The sequence below is a fragment of the Zingiber officinale genome, chromosome 7A, assembly GCF_018446385.1.
Source record: "Zingiber officinale cultivar Zhangliang chromosome 7A, Zo_v1.1, whole genome shotgun sequence".
NCBI lineage: Eukaryota > Viridiplantae > Streptophyta > Magnoliopsida > Zingiberales > Zingiberaceae > Zingiber > Zingiber officinale.
Window position 1 is genome coordinate 128,451,995 of NC_055998.1, and position 18,419 is coordinate 128,470,413.

The 18,419-nt window shown below is 36.4% G+C and overlaps 2 protein-coding genes across 5 annotated transcripts; one reads left to right on the forward strand and one right to left on the reverse strand.

Moving 5' to 3' along the window:
* The first annotated feature begins 133 nt into the window (after positions 1-133).
* On the forward strand, positions 134-2,589 carry LOC122002494 (protein CHLORORESPIRATORY REDUCTION 6, chloroplastic-like). Its single transcript, XM_042557686.1, has 4 exons — positions 134-398; positions 1,802-1,930; positions 2,008-2,216; positions 2,296-2,589. The coding sequence occupies exons 1-4, from the start codon at positions 188-190 to the stop codon at positions 2,500-2,502; spliced, it is 756 nt and encodes a 251-aa protein (XP_042413620.1). The 5' UTR covers positions 134-187; the 3' UTR covers positions 2,503-2,589.
* LOC122002493 (protein ACTIVITY OF BC1 COMPLEX KINASE 8, chloroplastic-like) lies at positions 2,426-14,631 on the reverse strand. Of its 4 annotated transcripts, none has more exons than XR_006117662.1 (22): positions 14,001-14,631; positions 13,117-13,252; positions 12,181-12,347; positions 11,634-11,754; positions 11,452-11,552; positions 10,399-10,497; positions 8,873-8,983; positions 8,699-8,778; positions 8,528-8,597; positions 7,729-7,802; positions 7,564-7,633; positions 6,828-6,916; positions 6,623-6,747; positions 6,187-6,267; positions 6,046-6,106; positions 5,881-5,935; positions 5,658-5,756; positions 5,474-5,563; positions 5,195-5,254; positions 4,922-5,080; positions 3,467-3,595; positions 2,426-2,723 (listed from the first exon to the last, which is right to left on the reverse strand). XR_006117662.1 is itself a non-coding variant. In XM_042557685.1 (21 exons), exons 1-20 carry the CDS (start codon positions 14,433-14,435, stop codon positions 4,964-4,966), a joined length of 2,241 nt encoding a protein of 746 aa, XP_042413619.1. In that variant the 5' UTR covers positions 14,436-14,631; the 3' UTR covers positions 2,426-2,723; positions 4,922-4,963. The 4 variants fall into 4 exon arrangements, 2 of the variants coding, with proteins under 2 accessions (XP_042413619.1, XP_042413618.1); XR_006117661.1 differs by having other exon boundaries at positions 2,426-2,759; XM_042557685.1 differs by lacking the exon at positions 3,467-3,595.
* Positions 14,632-18,419: the final 3,788 nt, after the last annotated feature.

An 18,419-nucleotide genomic window follows, 5' to 3' on the forward strand; every position in this document is an offset into this window, starting at 1 on the left:
TTAGAAGTTTATATCTTATTTTCTTGAGTCTGAAAAAACATATCTAATTTCTAAAACAATTTATTTTTTTTTCTAATTCGTACGGGCCGTGCCAAAAGGCCCAAATCCCTTTCTATTTCACTCTCCCTATCCATCCACACGAGGAGAGAGGCCACGAACTGATCGGCCTCTCCAGGCTCCAGCTCCAATGGCGCTCGCCTCTACCTCCATCTCCATCCATCACCACCACCATCCTCATCTCATTCTCCCTTCCAAGCCCTCTCTGCTTCAGTCACAACTCTTCGCGCCCTTTTCTCACAAACCGCCGCCCGTCGCCCGATCCAAGCTCGACGTCTCGCTCTCCGTCGCCTTCAACCCTTCCGGCAACTTCGACCTCACCCTCACCGGCGAGGACCAAGGTTCAGCCTCAACCAATCATTCTTATCCTTATACGTCCGATTAATTTGTGGCTTTGCGTGATGCGATTATCTTAGCACTGCACTGACAACGAACAAATAAATTGCGCGCCCCAATTTCTCAAAGTAAGTTAGATCTCATGATACCACTTCCGATGGTCGAAAAATCGGAAATTTAGATCCATATGGATATGAATGTGCTTTGAGCTTAGTGGGACTGTTAGATGCTGTTGCATATCACTTGCTTGAACATTAGCTTCTTTAGCCGGAGAGGAGAAAATAGGACAAAGGGCTTTGTAATGAGTGATAGGAAACGAAAATTTGCTGAAGCATCAAGTATCTGGCCATTACTCTTCGTTTGGGTTGGCATATGAATGGAACAGCTAATTTGTAAGCAGGGGATGCCTTTTCTTGTTAAAAAAGATGAACGAATTTTGATACTTTATGATAAAGATTGGTGTTGGAGAAGGCATAGGGTTATGGTTTTAAGGTTTCAATGGGCATAGTGTTTAGAATGCCTCGGCTTTGGCTCAAGAACTAAGATGCAACATAATCTTCAGTGAAAAGTCAATCAACAAACACTCCTTTAATTTCAGTTACCTCTTTGTGCTCTCAGTGTGCCATGTGGTGCAGAGGACTCATGGAGTGTTCATGCTCACCTATCAAAAGAAGAAGGGGATGAGGCAGATAGGTTAGTTACCCTTCCTAACACTGCACGAGGGGGAACTAGCCGGTTGCGGTGAATGAGACGGAGAGTTATTCCCTTTCCCAAATCCATGTGAAGCCGAGAGGTTCTCATTCCTCAACAATGAGTCGGAGATAGGTGCCCCTTCCTCCCCTGTCCTACTTCTTAGAAAATCTTCTAGGATTTACTTGGAGCGAAGGAACAAGGTAGAGTGGTATGGGACTACTGCATTCATATATCTAAGTCCTTGTGCTTACAATTCATGTTTGAGAAGAAATTTTAAAGGTTGATTATGCTACAAGGTTACTTCAAAGGTACAAAAAGACAGAATTAATGAAACCCAATTTGGTGTTGCATAGTGACATATTGGTTTTACTTAATTTCATCTTCCCAAAGTTCTATTCTACCAGTGACTCTTAAGTTAGTAGTTTCGGCTTTGTGATAAGAGCATCTCTACTTTGTTAAGGATAAGCATCCACTAAAAATTGGCACAATAAGATGGTGGCACTGTGCTTTGCTTTTCATGACTTTTAGGATGTAGTAGTTTTCAATTCAACTCCTCCAACTTGGATACTTTAGCACCAGAATAATTTAAAAGGCAATGAGTGATTTGCCAAACTCTGGAGATGTTTAATAGCTTTAGATTTAAGTGTTTGGTCCATGTAAAGAAAGCGATTGTTTTCATGTAGTAGTTATTTTAATTCCATGGTTTTATTGCCAGACCAGCAAGTCGCACCTCCTTTACCACCAACTAAAGGACGCTTTGACATAGTTATCAACAATGACCTCATACGTCGCTTGGACCTATCGCCTGTTGAAGCAATTGCAGGATCAAGCTCTCCTACAAATGGTATGATAGTTCATCTCACTAACAACGTTATCATATCATAGATTTAAGCTGATTCAATGCCTCCACTAAATATCCAGTTGAATCAAGAAAGCTTTTGGACCAAACTGTTGGTTTCACAATCAATTATGAAAGGGAAGACCCTCATGATCCACGGGAGTTATCAGAGTTCCCCGATATAAGGCTTTGGTTTGTGAGGCTCGATGCATCTTATCCATGGTTCCCTGTGGTTCTTGATTGGCGAGCTGGGGAGCTTGCGCGATACGCAGCAATGCTAGTTCCTCATCAGGTACTATTGGCATTGTTCGAGTCATTCTTGCATTTGAATATAAAAGAAAGAAAGAAACATATATCACTTGTTTGGGCAGATAAGTACGAGATTGGGCATCGTCTTCAACCCTGAGGCTCTTGAGCTGTTTGTTCTAAACAAGGCTTTCCATGTATATTCTTGGCTAAAACAGCAAGAGTTACCGAAACCCCGATTGAAGACACAAGACATGGCAAGAATGCTTGGATTTGGTCTAGACGAGGCATTATTCGACTTGATCGATCAATGCCCACTTCATCCTTCATGAGCTAAGTATAGAACTATCAAGACACTGTAAGTGATTCAAAATACAAATGGAATGAGAATTTCAGTAGTGGGGCTTCAATGGTGCTTAGGGTTGTGTCTCTTTCTCATGAAACGTTGGAAACTCTGTTGGACGTGAGCAGCCTTTCTCGAACAATGGCCACGAGGAGGTAATCCATGCAGAATGCCTCCTTGACTACCACCTTCATATGTCAATGTATCCTTCTGGTATATCAACATTCGATATGATTGTATCAGCAGCTAGAAGAAAGAAATATGAAAGTATTAATTCTGTGGCACAAATTTCTGTATTTATATTTTATTGACATGTAGGGTACATTAGGACCCTCTTTTTGAACAATAATCTGATGCCTGAGTGAGGGAAACAGATTATTTTGTGCAAATCTTGCCAGCACATTAAATCTTATAGAGAAAAAATAAATTTTTAAGTATCTTAATTTATGGTGTCTCATAAATCTTGCCAGCACATTAAATCAACTTGTGGATTATTTTGTGCAATTATAAGCTGTTTTGTAAATAATATATGCGATTAAAATTAAAAGTTATGCCAAATTAAAGTATAAGACAACCCAACTCGACCAACTTAAATTAGGAGCTAAAATAAATCTGATTTTTGTTTGTAAAATATTCAAGTAACTTTGTCTATGTGTGAGCTGTTTAAGTTGGCGATAAAAATTAAAAATCAAGAACAATCTTTGACTTCGTTTGAAGAAAGTGCACGTAAGAAGCGTAACTTCCTATTTAATATTAACTGAAATCTAAATTTTAAAGTACCATAATATAATTTAAATATTATAAATAAATAATAAAATAATGTAGGTAATTTAGATAATTTTAATGTTACAACGCTGAACTTAGCACCCAATCTGGTGTTCATCCAGCCGAATCTAATAGTTTTTATCTTACATTATCTAATCCTCGATCATTAAGAATTAATTTTAAATTACCTTAAACAATCCGCCAGAAACTGTCACTTCTCCTTTTATAGATATATATACCAAAGTCAAATCCCATTTGAATCAATTGACTTTGTCAGCTCTATCTTTATCTCAGACAAGGGGGGAGATAGTGAAACCCTAAATCAAATAGAAAAATAAGAAAATAAACTAACTTATCCAGATAAAAATCAACAAATACAAACTAAATCTAAATCAATAAAACTTAGTTCAGACCACCTAATTAAACAAATAATAAATGATCTAGATTTGAGAGTTCAAACCAGAATAGTTTTTTTTTGTAGGAAGCGTAACTTCCTATTTAATATTAACTGAAATCTAAATTTTAAAGTACCATAATATAATTTAAATATTATAAACAAACAATAAAATAATGTAGGTAATTTAGATAATTTTTATGTTATAACACTGTACTTAGCACCCAACCTGGTGCTCATCCAGTCGAATCTAATAGTTTTTATCTTACATTACCGAATCCTCGATCATTTAGAATTAATTTTAAATTACCTTAAACAATCTGCTATTTCTCCTTATATATATATATATATATATATATATATATATATATATATATATATATATATATATAATCTATTTTTTATTTATATTTTTTTATTGTTTTTTACATTTGTTATTTAAAACTAAGAGAGAGAGTGTCTTTGGTGTTATTTTCATGTTTTGAAAAACATATATTTTTTCTTTTCTTACAACATGACTTTTAGATATTCTTTATTTTCCCATATCTCTTTTTATAAAAAAATAAATATGAAAATTATCAATCAAACAATATTTTCCCTTTTCTAAAAAAAAATTAAAAAAATAATAATAACCAAACCAAATGCTGCCTTAAGTTTCTCTTTTTTTCCTTCCAAAAAAAATAGAGAAAACTCTCCTTTCCTTTCCTATAAGAAAATCAAAACTAAGGAAATTTTCTCTAGCTGTTTCCTTCTGTCCATTTAGATATTGTAAATAGAAGAAGGAAATTGAATCAATCTCATTCTATTCCATCCTACTAAACATGATCAAGTTTCATGGCCTAACAAATGGGGATGTTCTTCCTGACTACTACAAATGTTTCGAGTGTTGAGTACTTCTAACATTGTACATAACTCCCAAGTTTTCATGCACAATGCATATGTTGACCGGAGGATTCATCCTCTCGGAGAGTTTAATGATATCAAACCAATAGATACGTTTAGTTAGATGCATAACATGTATCGAACAAACAATTTTCTACTGATCAAGTAATCATTAATGATTGAATACTATTTTGTTTATTTGACACAAAGAAGCCTACATCATCTCATGGCAGGTAAGCATGCTCAGCAGCTCTATATGAACTAAAACTACGCTATCTATGTTTATATCCACAGTTAGAGTGGGGCATTTAGAACCAAAACAGATAAGGGAATGAAAAATGAAGAGAGAGGAAAAACTAGGACTTACAAGAATGCGAGGGAAGTTGTTGCAGTGGGTCGAACTCATATGTCAAGCAGTGCCGGTTATCAATCGCTCTTGTTGGTCCAATTTTTTTATTTTGAAGATGCCTAAAAGGACTTGCAATCCAAAGAAGGCGAACAGCATGTATGCTATCATAGCCGGCACCTGTACTCAGAACATCTCTCTTTAGAATGATGGATGAAAGAAACAACAAAGCAAAACTTGTAGAGCTGACTGGTTGTTTTCTAGGAGAAAAAAATGATCGATTGAGGTGGTTACCCGGACGGAATTGAAATGCAAAATTGTTGCAAGGTTTACTAGACTTCCCATGGCGATACCCTGTCAATAGTACAATGGGATTCAGCTATTTTGAAAACCGGAGCACAACAAAACAGAAAAGAGTGGAAATGGAACAATACTAATCAAAATAAAATTAAGAGGAGCCATAATCTCCAATGAACATACTATTTAACCTTGTAATCTTGTATATAGCATTATTCTGACAACTACACAAAACCAGATCCAATTTAGGAAATTGAATTGAACAAGAAAACTTACATTTCCAATAGTTTTCTGCACAACAGCAACTCTCTGAAATGCTCTCTCAGATTCAAGAGTTCTCACACGAAGCTTGAGGTCACCTTGCTCCTGTTAGATGTTGGAATGACATAAAACTTTTAGATAGAGAATTAACCTAAAACAACAAGAGAGAGAACATTGCACGGTTGAACATCATTGTTACCAATCTTTGAACTATTTGAGCCAATTTCTCTACTCTATCAGCTTGTCTAAACAAGTTGTAGAATGCTTTTGATTGTCTGTCCCATCTTTTCTTGATGTCCTATAAAAATAAATAAAATAAAATAAAATAAAAAGGGAATTTGCTCAACTGTGAAGTGCATTCCAATGTTTCTGAAGAACCAATATACAACACAGAATTGTACGTATATACTGGAAACACTTGCCTTGAGAATTACTTCAAAGCCAACGTCTTGGAACCTAAGTAATTCCATGGCATATCTAATAATAAAAATGGAAAAATCAGATCAAGATGATGCCAAACTCAATGGACCACATCTAGTAAGGAAGACGAAGATGTCTGGGGAAAAAAACACTACAATCACACTCACGGTTTGGCAATCTCAGTAATGTCAAATCTGGGGTCAAGGCCCTTTCCTATCCCATCAAGTACTGCAGAAATGAGTCACAGTTAAATGAAAGTTTCGCATGCAAGCAACACCATATAAAATCATATTCCATGAATACAACACCTGAAAATGCTCTAACAACGAAAGTGAAAGTGGCTGGAAAACGGAAAGGTTGATCAGCAGCAATCGCTAAAAGATCCTCACCTGATAATTTAAAGTAAATTAATGCTTAAAAATGTTTGTGCACAAGGAAGTATGTAAGAACCCAAACAAATTTTCATTATCGAACAATGTACTCCCTACTATTGGTTACATGGATGCTATCCCTCCATAGAATTCTCGAAAAGGCTATATCGCTATTACTAGTAATATTCAAATCTCTCAAATCTTTAATTAAGTTGACTAGATTTTCTTTGATCTCCACCCATCCTTTACACCTTCAATTAAAATTAATTCTAAGAAGTCAATCATAAATGAAGATTCACATTTTATGGAATATAGATTAAAATAGAAAAAACCAACATTAATGTTACATAAATTGAAAGATCTATTGGGTCACCTATTGCTGCTAGCCTCTGTTTCTTCTTCTCAAATCTTTCTTCTTTGGTCAATTGTTTTTTGAACCCAAGTTCAGTGATGGCCATCTCCCGCTCTTTCCTTTGTGCTGCAAGGCGCTCCTCAAAACTACAGCACCGAAAATATAAAAAGGATGAGCTACATTAGGTTAGAAAGTTTAACTTGCATGATATTTTCTCTTGACTTACCTATTAAGAAAGAACTGAGCTGTTCTCCTGACAGCTGTCATGTCACCTGTGGGAACAAGAACACCCATTTGAATCATTGCTTGAAGCACCTGCTTGCACCACGTTTATATAGTCAGGATAAAGCTACTATTTAATTGGACAATAAATACTGGAAAGAGAGGAGATGGGACTAAAAATTCACACTATCATATAACACAAGCTAATTCACTCTGGTACTTCCATTTCTTACAAAATGAAAAACAAAGGAAGCCATTATGCAGAGATGGAAATCATTTTTTTCAATATGTTCCAAGAAAGGAGAAAAGAAAAACAAAACAACATCGAATCATGATCTGCAAACAGAAATTTTCCATGTCACGAACAAGGATTGATTTCTCAAAATCATTGGAATTCAAGCTGAGAATTGATATCGTACATATGTACTTGTACAATATATTTATAAGAAACTTGTATCCTAAGGAAAATTCTTCTTTCTCTTTAGCATCACTTCTAAGTTCAAGAAATGTTGTGAAAATACTCAATATAGAAGCAAATCCAACTGGATAAATATTGATACATTATCCATAAGAAAACTTGCAATGTTCTTCTTCAAGAGATCTTCATACATCTTCTTAGTTGAGTTAGAAGAAGCCAAAGTCATTTTAAGTATAAATACAAATTACTTTTGGGTTTTAAGATTCAGAAATAGATTAGCAGTAGATGCATAAATAAGATAGAAGTTCATAAATATACTAACCCGGTCTGGATCTTTCTCATAAACTCCATAGAATGTTTCAAGTAGCCCTTCCCTAATATTAGGACTAATGCTGCAATATTTTCAGATTAAGAATATTATTAATTAGATGCAAAAAAAAAAAAGTCATGTGGCGTTTTAAACAAGGAAACAGGACTTAGGCACAACCTTCCCATCATTCCAAAGTCATAAAATATGAGCCTCCCACCATTCACATCATCCACAGCGATATTCCCAGGATGCTGTAATTTGAAAAAAAAAATTGCATAGGCCAACCATAATGGAAATTTGCTAAAATAATACAAAAGTTAAACAGATTCTAGTCGCCGTTAGACTCTTTGGTTATCCCCTGCTCATGTCAACTGGACTCTCATTTTCAAGAGTAAAAAATACAGCAGGTGTACTAAAAGACAAATATCTCATATTTCTAACAATTCCATTTATCATGATTTCCTGCATAAGGCTTTCTCAGATTAGTGCAATAACGAGATATACGAGATTAGTGCAACACTGAGATATTGGAGACATTTAGGATTAACTGCTCTACTAGAAAGAATCACCTAGGTTAATCTGCCCATCCTTCCCTTAAAAATACCATACTGCATACACTTCTAACTAATTCCCTAGTCAATCACTAATATGTGATATTAAACAAAGGACTTGATGTAATTACTCTATCTGGACTAAGTCAGGTTGACTTGATTTAGTTACACTGAGGTAGTGTCGAAGGACTGAGTAGTACCAGTTGGCTCAGAAGAAGGGGAGAATAAGGCAGTGAATAAAGAAGAAAAAAAATTGTTTATAGTGTAGAATTTTGTTTGAACCCTTTTAACTGCAACGAAGAGGTATTGACCTGTTTCAAACATCAAATTGGTGTTCTGCCTGGTAGATGACATCTAAACATATTATCCATAATCTGAAGTAACAAACACTTTATGTGGAAAATGGTGATTTCAGCAAAGCCTACCGGATCAGCATGAAAAAAACCATGGGACAAAATCTGTTCAAGATAAGACTCAACAGCATATCGGCCCAACCTGTAAAAGTAACCAATTTTAAGCAATTGAAAATCATCTCAAAAATACAAGGGTAGGTGTTCTATGCCTCTTTTTAGAAACAAAACTTCAGATTGCAATACCTTTTCCGGTCAACACCCAACTGATCTAATTGCTTTATTCTATTTATCTTTATTCCAGGAACAAATTCCATTGTGAGTACCTGCAACAAATTTTATGTAATTTGATTGACAAAAACCAAGTATAAATATTTCTGACATTTCCAATGGCAACTACAAACAAGTGTATCTAATAACCTGTGGCGTGGTGTACTCCCAGTATATTTTGGGAACTTTAATATAATCCATATCCTTGAAGTTTTCAGAGAACTGTTCAGCATTCTCTGCTTCTTTAGTGTAATCTATTTCCTACAAAAAACACAAGGCTATATTAATGAGCTAGTTGCTAGTTTTATAGAAAGTATGATATAGCACAAGATGCACAATTACAATTAAAAGTAAAGAGTAACTCTTATTTTATAAACGATTCATCATGATTTGCATATCAACTACTCATCAGATGCATCCAAACCCAAGTGCCAGTTTCTTTCTTTTTGCAATTTTTTATTTGTATTATCTGAAAAGAATATGGGCCAAAGGTTGGTTGAGAGTTAGTGCAGGATACACTAATATCATGCTGGTTCATCTTAGATCATGTGGTTCTTATCCAGTTGAACCAATTGGTATAAGTTTGTGTCAAGCATATCTTTCCAAAAATAAATAATGGTGATCTCAGTGCACACAAGGCTACCACAAACCAAGGACTGGAATGAGCCTGGTCATTTGTACATGGAATGACAAGTATAAATAGATCTTTCACTTTACATAGCCTGACCATTTATAGGAAAGAGACTGCTCTTGTTCTTTGTTAACGTATAGTAGATAGAAATCATTATCTAATCGGTCTTGCACAGAATGGAGTCATGTCAGGCAAACCCTAACTTTAGGCCAACCACACTTTAAACTGAAGTGTACCTATGCACACTTCACAACAAAACAAAATGGAAGCTAATTGACAGCCAAATATCAGCAAGGAATAGGTGACAAATATGAACAAAATGATCATAGCAAAGCACATTGAAGGAAAAGAACTGCAATAGAGCTAAAATAATGCTAAGTGCAGTTCATACCACAGTTTATTACTTTTGTGTGTGTAAAATGGCCTCTGAAAATTCAGAATTATCACTTTTTCCTCCCAAAATTTCTAAAATCTTTTCAGTTTTTCTCCCATGTTAGGCTCCATTTGACCAACTATCAAACCCACATAGAAGCCAAGTGGTGGTGAAGTCAAGGCATAGTAGGCAAACTGAATTTTTTGGAGAATATGTTGAAAAGGTAACAGTTTAAAAGTATGAGAGCATTTTAGTATAATTTCGCTTATAATAACTGACAATAATATAAATTTCACAAGAATGAAAATCTATTTTTATACCTTATGTTTGATAATAAATTATAATTTTAAGGTTCTCTCCAATACTTTAACCATTTTTGTATAATTCCGTGTGTGCTTCCGATAAATTTAATAGTGTCCTCAAAGATCTTATGGTGATCACATGATGTTAGTTGAGTGATGATTTGTAGGGCTTTAAGCTAAATCAAAATAGAAACTACTCCAGCATTCTACCTCTCCATGGAACACTGCATTTCTGTTCAGAGTAGAAGAGAGTACATTTTATATTGATTTAAAAGATTCTGCTCATTCATCCTAAAATTGAAAGTGAGAAAGTTCAGGTAAAGAAATTTAGCATTGGCCAACCATTAAAAGAAAATAACACAAGAGTAACCTGGTAAAGGACACTGGCACATTCATCATAGATAGCAACCCAGTCTCTCTTGGCACCATCTGATGCCGGGTCCAACTTCTGAAGATATTCAGCTATGACCTAACAATTGAATTTGCATGTTAACATGAAAAAACAGGGGACATCCATGAACTGACAATCAATGTTAGAAGAAAAGCCTAACAGATACCTAGAGTTGTATGTAACAAGGAGGTAATGGAGAGAAAACAACAAAACCTTTGCGGGGACAAGAAATATGAAATCATATTTGCTAAATCACCACTAGCAAACTTGCAATTTATGGAATAGCATAATCGATAGATGTAAGAGCATATACAAATACAAGAAAACCCATTTCACTATTGGATGTCAGAATCAAGATTCTAAATTGAAATTCATGCTGTCCAACTTGAACAAAGAACCACTTCGAGAGGACAAAAAAGAAGGTTATTGATAACAAGGCCAGAGCCTCATTGAAACTTTTGATTTTGATAAGAACCCCATAAACTAAGTCAACAAAATGAGGCTAAGAGAGTATGGTTAATAACAAGGGATCGAACTATCTAAGTAGGAACATGAGACCATTGGATCTAAGGGGTGTCTGACAGGTGTGTATGTTCACACACATGGATGCACAAACAGAGCATGGCCTTAAAAGAACCAAGAAAAGCAGTACGCCATGATAAATGTAGGTCTACCAGATGCACTGTTGTAAATTGCAACTACATTCTATTTTTTATCTGTGTAGTTCTGAAGCCAGACCAATTAGAAGCCACTTAGAAAAATATACAGTAATGTAGTGAATATATTGACATGTGTAGCTTGGATCTAGGATATTTTACACATCGAAGGGAAAAAAATATAATTCATACAGTTATGAATCAGAAGCAAAGTTGTTTGCAGCTCCACCTACTTCTGGCCACTTAAAATTCAGGGATCCTACCATGGAAGAGGTTGAAAGCACATTTCTAACTAAATTAACCAAATAGTTACTTAAAAATTGTTCATAAAGTAGGAAAAAGCACTTTCAAACTTGAAAACTTAGAAATTACTAACCCTCAGATTCTTCAGATCAATATCAAATAGATCCTTGAGACCTGGCCTTTGTACTTTAATCGCAACTTCTTGGCCCTTCAATTTTGCTCGGTGCACTTGACCTACCAATGCAAATGGAAGAATAGTCAGACCATATTTTTTCAAACTATCTATAAGTATATATATTAAATAGAAACTGATACCAAGACTTGCAGCGGCTATTGGCTCATACTCAAATTGGTCAAATACATCATCCAGAGGAGCTCCAAGTTCCTCTTCAATAATTGAGACAGCAATGTCTGTAGGGAATGGAGGAACTTGGTCCTGTTAAAATGCGTACATGGTATTAAGAATTGAGATTTCTTTAACTTTAACATAGTTTAGTATCTGTTTAAATAATAAAAATATCCAAATTCCTCAGTTGAAGTCACAAAGAAAGCAGTTTAGATATTTTTTCTGAAATCCTTAATTAGGTTCATCTTTCAAGAAGTGTTAGGCTGGTGTATCAAAAAGATACACAATGGCCACAAAACAAAAGCAAATCTATGAAAAGTAAGAAGGCCAGCAGTTGCTGTTCTAGACAACTGAGATATTGCATAATATTGTAAGAAAAATAGAGGGGGGAAAAATTCTATGCTAAGAAATTCACAATTCATCCTTCTTAGATTGTTGTATTAGAGACAAGCTTTAGGTATGTCAAAAGAAAACGTGCATTAAAAACTTCATTGAACAGAAAATCAGAAATATTACCTGAAGTTCAGACAATTGATCAACATACTCTTGTGGAAGAATATCTACCCGTGTAGAAAATTGCTGCCCTATTTTGATGAATGTGGGACCTAATCTCAAAAGACCTTCCTTCAGCCACTTAGCAAGGGCTTTTTGCCTTAGAACCTTTTTTGCCTCTGTCATTCCCCCTGCATATCGTCAACAACTATTTTAACACAAAAATTGATGGCCAAACTAAACAACCTATACGCTGTTGAAATCATATGCTCTCACAATTTTAGGATAATGTTCCATGTTTTTCTGCCTATTTTTCGTAACTACATGGAAGAGTCACTTGCATATTATCTTAACTGGCCTTTAGTTAATCAGGAAAACTGATGTTGTATATCAAAAGTCCATTCCAGAAGATTCATAAACATGATTAAATAAATATATATATATATATATATATATATATATATTGCACATATGGATCACATACAAGCCGTTCTTAATAGTTTAAACTTAGTAAAACTGGAATACAGCCTAAAACTCCAACCTGCATACACATCAACCTTGTTTGGAAAAACCAAGCCCACATATCTATCTGTCTTGTGCATGACTTGAATTTTAAGCAGTTCCACATATAACTAAAATAAAGTCTAACACTCCAAGCTTCAAATACGTCAACATGGTTTAAAAAGAACCAAGCACACAAAAGCATTAAGTGAGACAGGACCATATCACCCTAGGTAGTACCACTTTTAGCAAAAACTTCAAGCCATAATTTATAAGATAATCATAGAATAAGAGGTATCAATTCTACTAGGGATCAAAATATTACATGCAAGTTGCATCAGTAGAGTAATAAGATAAATGAAATCAGCCTCAAATATTTGGAATTGGGACTACCATGGCTTAGTGAAGCTGGTAATCATCTTTTAAATTATTTTCTATAAAAGTTCTGAAGAAGCACACCTCGATAAGAGAATTTCTGGTTGTTAAGCCAATATTTAAAGATAAATGCAAAAACAAAACTCCATATCTCCAAAGTTCTTTGTACTGTAGAATAAGTTTTAAATCTGTTCCAACGGCCTCCAGGAGTGACAGAGACCTACAAGAATGAGAAACTCATCAACAGAGCAGCAAGAATTTTAAAACAATGAAAACTAAAAGATTGATAATGTAGAATATAGTTAAGCACATTTTTTTCTTGGAAGTTAAAAACCAAATAGTACCAAATACGAGAAGCTACAAGCTTGATTTAAGACTTTATAAGGTTCCTGCCAATGCATGAGATTTGTGACTATTCCAATGGAGATAAGAATATACACACAAAACAATTACCATCAGCATGTTAACCTAATTTATAGTGCCACTAGGTCATGATCATTTCAACTCTAGCAATTTCTTTATAAGAATTTCTATGATAAGTCGTCCTATATTCACTTTTATTAATTCAGTTGTAGGCAAATTTTTTGTAAAAAGAAGTTCGCTAACTAACAACAATTGATCATCAAAATTACTTCCCTGATCTAAATTTGATACATTGCTAGATATTTGGCAAATGAGTTAGCATGTTTAGTGTATTTTTCATAGAGTAGTAATTAGACTTTCTCTATAAGACATCCTGCAAATGGGCCATTGGCAACCCAATGATAACATATTGCAGACTGAAAGGAAACACAAGTATCGAATTGGAGAAATGGTAATGAACATTTGCAGAAATACTAAGAGAAGAACTTAAGTAGTGGGTACGGATGAAACTCAAACACAAATAGAGCTGAAAGGCAATGTTTCTATAGAACAACCAACGAACCGGGAAGGCGAGACTTGATCTAGAAGAGCAAAGTGATTCGTACCTGGGGCTTCTCCCCTCCCTTCTTGAACCAAGCATCCTCCTTCCCTATCTCCTCGACTCTCTTTTTCCTCTCCGTCTCCGCAGAACCCTCGTCCACTTCCACCGCCACCGCTCCGTTACCACCACTGTACCTCACCAAATTCCCATTTTTCGCATCATTCACATTCAACATCACCTCAACGCTCCCATTCGTGACCTCCGTGTACTCTAGTCCACCGCCGCGGCCGTTCCCATTTCCCACGTACCGATCCAACTCACCAGAGACGTCAGTGACCGAAACTCTATCTTTATAAGCCGAACTCGGAACGAGGTGAAGACGAGTCCTCCGGAAGCGGAGGCGATGCGATGGGCGGTGGTGCCTGAGGCAGCCGGCGGCAGCGGGCCGGGGGAAGAGGATTTCCGTCTGAAGAAGAGATGAGAAGAAAACGGAGGACATGGTTAGGGCTTGGAGATCGTCAGATCGATCGATGAGTCGTTTGCTAGGGTTTCGGTGGATATCCGCCGGCGGCGATGGAAGATTGGAGGAGTGAAGCAGCGGGGGAGGGGAGATAGAGCGAGGAGAGAGAAGTGGTCGACAGATGGCTACGTAGCAGAACGTGTGACGGTAAAAGTTTCCTGGAGCGTGACGTCGCTGTTTCTTCCGACGGCCACAACATTGTTTCGGGATAACAAAGACTCGATTCCGTTACACAATACCATACCGTCCTAAAGCCTAACTGGCCGAGCATATGGATGGTATCAGACTAAGATTTGGGGCCACAGTATGGATTATTCAGACTAAGCCTAACTGGTATAGCGTTAGCCTGCTTAAGCTTTAATCGTCGATGTGGATGATCGTGTTGGCAGGTGACGTGGCATAAAAAGTTTAAAAGCAGATGCGGAGGACCACCTCACCGCTGAGTTGGCAAAATCAGGTCGGGAGAAACTCTATATCACTTCATCCATTTTGTTTTACTTGAGATATCCTATAGTTAGAAGGCTAAATGAACTTTGTTTATAATTTCTAATATAACACATCATAAGTGATACGGCGAATGGTATGGAACCCCCAACCCCCCGACGTAGGTATCAGAGTCTCGAAAGATGTTGTGGTCAAGGTCTTGAAGAATACAACGGTCAAGGTCTCGAAGAATATGATGGTCAGACTCCTTGAGGACGTGGCAGTTGGAGTCACAGGGCGGTCAACTTGAGCGACCTGATGTGGTCCTCAGAGGCTTGATCGAATCGGATATCTCTGGTTGGCTCTCCTAGGAGGCTTTGAGTGGACACTTCCCCCCAACGATGAGTTTAGATAAACTAGCTCTATAGGCCGACCCTTGAGTCCAATACACTCGAAGTTCATCCGAGCGCCATGACCATAAAGATGGGTTGAATCGACAAGGATCGACTCAACGACACCAATATTCAACGCCTCTCATAAGCATCTGATCAAACCTGCTTGACTCGGTGGTTTGGTCTGTGGGAACTAGAGCACTAAACACGTAGAAAGCGCAGCGAAAAAACTAGTTCCTTTTCAAAAGATCCATGTGAAGGAAAACTGCATACTAAGTTTCATGCAGGAATTATAACTTTGGTACATGAACACTCCTTGTTGGTGCGGTTAGCACTAACGATGTAACCCAGGTTTTGATGAATGACAAATATGTTAAGTTAGTTATGTTGTTGTCTGACACTTTGATCAAGTGTGCAGGAAAAAAGTCCAGACAGGTCGACGGGCTGACCGGATGTCTGGCACGAAGTCCAGCTAGGTCGACGGGCTGACCGGATAGCTGGCGAGAAGTCCAAGCGGGTCGACGGGCTGACCGGACGCTTGGCGAGAAGTCCAGCTAGGTCGACGGGCTGACCGGATAGCTGGCGAGAAGTCCAAGCGGGTCGACGGGCTGACCGGACGCTTGGCAAGAAGTCCAGACGGCCCACGGGCCCGGACGTCTGGCGGTAAGTGAGGTAAGTCACCGGAGGAGAGTGATCCAGTGAGACGCGGGAAGGGAACATTAGGCGTCGATCCCGCTTAGATCCATTTTGGATATCTAAGTCGAGATCGTGACTAGATTCCGGCCTCGAAAGACTGAATCTAAGTCATACTTTTTAATTATCTGCTGAACCTTAACTGTGCTGACAACTGTTATTCGATATACATTTGCCTCGGACTAACTTTGTTTTGCAGAAAAGGGAGGTTTCTGGAACAAGGTGGTCCGGGCTCCCGGAGGCAATTCTATCCAGCCAAGTCGTCGCCACGTGAAGCATCATGGTTTGTGCAACACACATTCCGTGCGCCGAAGGGATCCAGCACCGAACAAGATATAAAAGAAGCCCTGCATGGAGCTTGGATCAATCAATTGTCGAGAACTCTTCTCACCGGGTCTTCCGCCGACGCTCAGGCGACGCCAACAAAGCTCCGACACTACGCTCCGTTCTTTTCCCTTTTGTCGGTATTTGTTTTTAGTTTTCATTAGCATTCACTGTACGATTCTTTTGTAATCATTATTTCGAATTGCTAGTGATTGCCCAACGAAAGTGGTCAAGGACCACGGGCCTTCGAGTAGGAGTCGTCACAGGCTCCGAACGAAGTAAAACAACTGTGTCTATTTTACTTTTCCGCTGCGCTTATACTCTTGGTTTTTCGAATCGATATTCACCCCCTCCCCCTCTATCGAATCTAACGGTCCTACAAGTGGTATCAGAGCAGGTACCGCTCTGATTTGGTGCAACCACCAATCAGGCAAAGGGGGGACTTTTTGAAAGAAAAATTAGATATCGTTTGTCTTTAAAATAAAACCTTACGCCTTTCGTTTTTTCCCTCCAAAACTATTTTTGAAAAATACATCGTCATCTCTTCACCATTGCTTAGTATTGACAAAATATTACATTTTCAAAAATTTGAAATAATATTTTTTTATTAATATTTTAATAATATTTTATTACTTTTTTCGAAAATAGTGAAGTATTATTTTTTTCCAGCACTGCTAATCCAAGATCAAGTCTTGGGATATTTTTTGTTTGTTTCTCTGTGTGCAAGAAATTATGACTCTTCTAGAAGGACGGAACCCCTGCGAACCGCCACCATACGATCATGAAGACTTCAACTACTGGAAGCGATTAATGGAATGCTTCTTAGGAAGCGTAGACATCGATTATATGCTAATTTTGAGGAAACCTTCTCAAAACTCGGAACTGAACAAAAAGGTAAGTAACATTATTTGTAATGTTTTACCTAACAATATTTTATGCAGATTAGAAAAGTACAAGAATGCATATGAGCTGTGGACCCAGTTGATCAAGCTTCACGAGACGCCGATGGAGCTAGAAAATCAAGTTAAAGTCAAATATGGACTCGAATCAAATCCAACGGAGAAGCCTACTGAATTAGGGGTTGCGCTCAAGGTTAGTAATATTTATCAAAATACCCCTGCTAATAGTAGCTTAAATAATCAGCATGATGATAAGTATGAAATTAGTCCAAGTATGATGCATGATAATCTAGATTTAAATGATTTAAATTCAAAATCACAGAATAATCTAGACTCTGATCAAGTCAATCAAGACTCTGATCAATTTGGCATCAACCTTGACTTGGTCAAACAGAACAATGACCAAATCAATTCAAATAATTTAATTAATTCAGAAAATTTAAAATTAGGTGAGCATTTAGACATAAATAAGTCAAACATTAAAATAAACTTGAATTTAAATGCTAAAAATGAGAAAATGGATAAAATCAATAAATACCCTAATAAAATATTTAATAATCAAGATAAAATCAGTCTAGAAAATGCTATCCAAAACCAAGATAATTTAATTAATAAAAATTTAAACTTTAAAGATAAAACTAATCTAACTAATTCAATTAACCATATCAATTTAAAAGGCAAAGAAAATATAATGATAAAATCAAACCCTTTGATAAAATCAAAACAGAATTTAACAAACTTAAAATTAAATGTTAAAGATAACAAATTAAACAAAAATAATCTAGAAATTTCAAAATTAACAATTAATAAAAAGCTAAAAGATAAACCGTTAAGAAAATATAATTCAAACAGTTTAGTTAATTCAAATTTAAAAATAAATAAAAACTTAAACTTTAAAAATAAGCTATTGAAGAAAGATAATTCAATTAACCCAATAAAATTGAAATTAAAAGAACATTCAAATATTAAATACACTCTCTTAAAGAAAGATAATTTGACCAATTTAATTAATTCAAAATTAAAAACTTAAATTTAAATTACAAATTAAACATTACAACTTAACTAAAACCAACTCTAATTATACAAAAATCTTAAATTAAAGACCAATGATTTAGGGGGAGGCTCCAGAATAGCTGGCACCTCCAAAACTAACTTACCCGACAGGGTAACCCAAACAAACTAACCCGACAGGGTAATTAGGATTAGTTAAAAAGAGACCAAGTTTAACTTGA

Excerpts from the sequence above, each read along its gene's own strand:
- LOC122002494 (XM_042557686.1), top strand. The coding sequence starts at position 188 with ATGGCGCTCGCCTCTACCTCCATCTCCATCCATCACCACCACCATCCT. Across the intron at positions 1,931-2,007 it reads ATCAAGCTCTCCTACAAATG|TTGAATCAAGAAAGCTTTTG; the intron begins GTATGATAGTTC and ends CTAAATATCCAG. Across the intron at positions 2,217-2,295 it reads CAATGCTAGTTCCTCATCAG|ATAAGTACGAGATTGGGCAT; the intron begins GTACTATTGGCA and ends TTGTTTGGGCAG.
- LOC122002493 (XM_042557685.1), bottom strand. The coding sequence starts at position 14,435 with ATGTCCTCCGTTTTCTTCTCATCTCTTCTTCAGACGGAAATCCTCTTC. Across the intron at positions 7,634-7,728 it reads GACTTTGGAATGATGGGAAG|CATTAGTCCTAATATTAGGG; the intron begins GTTGTGCCTAAG and ends AAAATATTGCAG. Across the intron at positions 5,564-5,657 it reads CTCAAATAGTTCAAAGATTG|GAGCAAGGTGACCTCAAGCT; the intron begins GTAACAATGATG and ends AACATCTAACAG.